The 1,750-nt window shown below is 38.3% G+C and overlaps 1 protein-coding gene across 1 annotated transcript in view; it reads right to left on the bottom strand.

The window, feature by feature from the left end:
- The window catches only part of LOC106940423 (brain-enriched guanylate kinase-associated protein-like), a gene marked incomplete at its 5' end in the record, with an annotated part of 11,634 nt that extends 10,492 nt beyond the window's left edge, over nt 1-1,142 (bottom strand). The window contains one exon of the mRNA XM_015023170.1: nt 990-1,142. Coding sequence (XP_014878656.1) covers nt 990-1,142 — 153 coding nt within the window. The remainder of the gene's footprint in view (nt 1-989) is intronic.
- Between the last annotated feature and the right edge of the window lie 608 nt (nt 1,143-1,750).

Below are 1,750 nucleotides of genomic sequence, written 5' to 3'. Positions count from 1 at the left end.
TACTTATAAGTTAGTTTTGTCTTATTTCAAATATTTGCCATAAAAACTAGACCAAAAATGCTTTGTGAGATGTTGTATTTTTGCAGTGTAGAGCAGTAAAACCAGCTGACCAATTGTGCTGAAGCTCCAGTTTGGTTGCTAGGTAATGGCGAAGCATGACCTACCAATCAGGAGGTTTGTGAAACCGCTCATTTTCCAGTCACCAAAAAGCCATTAGCTAATTGGGTGATTTTATTAAAACACTTAACTGCTTCTAAAAAACATTCTAGGACCCAAATGGAAGAATAAAAACATCCAAAATGTGAATTTTACATAAAAGATCCCATTTAAAGCATCGAGTTTGACAAAAATAAATCAGAAGCAATCTACGAGGAGTCAAAGCATTGCACGTCTCCCTCTCTCTGCACTCTTCCTCTGGAGGAAATGTCTGCCTAACTGCTGGCTCAGATGGATCGAGGGGAATTGGCAAAGTGCTATGTACCTCAGAAGTGCTAATAAGGGCCATAGAGGAGAAAGAGGGAGGAAAAAAGACCCAACCGAACTTAGAGGCTGCACACTGAAAGCCAGTAAAATCACTTCAAAGAAAGCGAGGCACTAGATTGCCATGTGCCCTTGAGCTGAGAATCAGACTCCGACTTCTCCCCACCCCGAGGAAGCTCATTGATTTCTGTATAATCACTATAAAACACCCAGTGGCTTAGAGTTAATTCCTCTATCTGCTGTGGCACCTTGAAGCACAAATATCCAGGATGCAGCAGAAATACAGTGGCGACGACTTGAAGCATCAATAGTGAGAGGGAGGAAGCAGATTTTTGAAGAGTTGTTATTTCTGCTTCCAAAAAAATCACTGACTAAGCAAAGAAAACGCAGATATGTCCCCTCCCAAAAATATGCAGTAGGTGGGTTTTTAATTCGTGGCGAAGCTGGAAAATGTTTCATTCAGAAAACTCAAATCTGCGGAAATCAGTTCCTGGGAGGCGCTTACTCACGTTGTCCTCTCTGAGCTTGTTGATGGTGATCTTTGCCTCCATGAGGTGATTGTTGAGAACAATGATTTCCCGGCTGAGCGCTCGCTTTTCCTCCTCGTGGTGCTGAGACTGCAGCGCCAGAGAAAGGACGGACGGAGCACAGCAGAGGAGAAATCAGAGACAAAAGCAGAAAAAACAGGAATGAGTCAGTAGATTGTAGATGAAAGTTTGAGAGATTTAAAGGAAAGAGTTGAGATAATGAAAACAATGACGGCGAAGTCGATAAAAATGATAAGAGGGCAAGAAAAGAAAGTATAACATCAGACTGAGAGTGACGATTTCAGCACGTCTTAATGAAAAGAAGATTACACTTAGCAGAGGCTACATCATGTCAGAAATGGGAGAGAAAATAACAAAACACTTAATGCAGGAGACGCAGAGCGAAAAGAAATATATTTATTAAAGATTCAAAACTGGGAAGCGATTTTTACAACTGTGTTTTAGGGCAAATGTTGACAGAAAAAGAAGTAAGTGCCAAAAAGTTATAAATTTTTTTGAAAATTGTCTTTAAAAAATTCCAACATTTGAAATTCAGAACTTTTCACTTTTTTTGCAAAAAATTTCTGATATTTATCTAAATTATTTTCTGTCAAATTTCCTTGTTTTTTTTGTTTTGTTTTGTTTTTTTTTTTTTTTAAAGAAAATGTCTAAGATTACTCTCAAACTTTCTGAAATTTTTGGCAGAAATTTCCTACTTTTTATGATTTGCACGTTTCATAAAG

Source organism: Poecilia latipinna, unplaced genomic scaffold, assembly GCF_001443285.1.
Source record: "Poecilia latipinna isolate Pla-1442-1.1 unplaced genomic scaffold, P_latipinna-1.0 Scaffold3220, whole genome shotgun sequence".
NCBI classification, from domain to species: Eukaryota; Metazoa; Chordata; class Actinopteri; order Cyprinodontiformes; family Poeciliidae; genus Poecilia; species Poecilia latipinna.
Note: the sequence above shows the minus strand (reverse complement) of the source record. Positions and strands in the feature narration are given on the sequence as shown.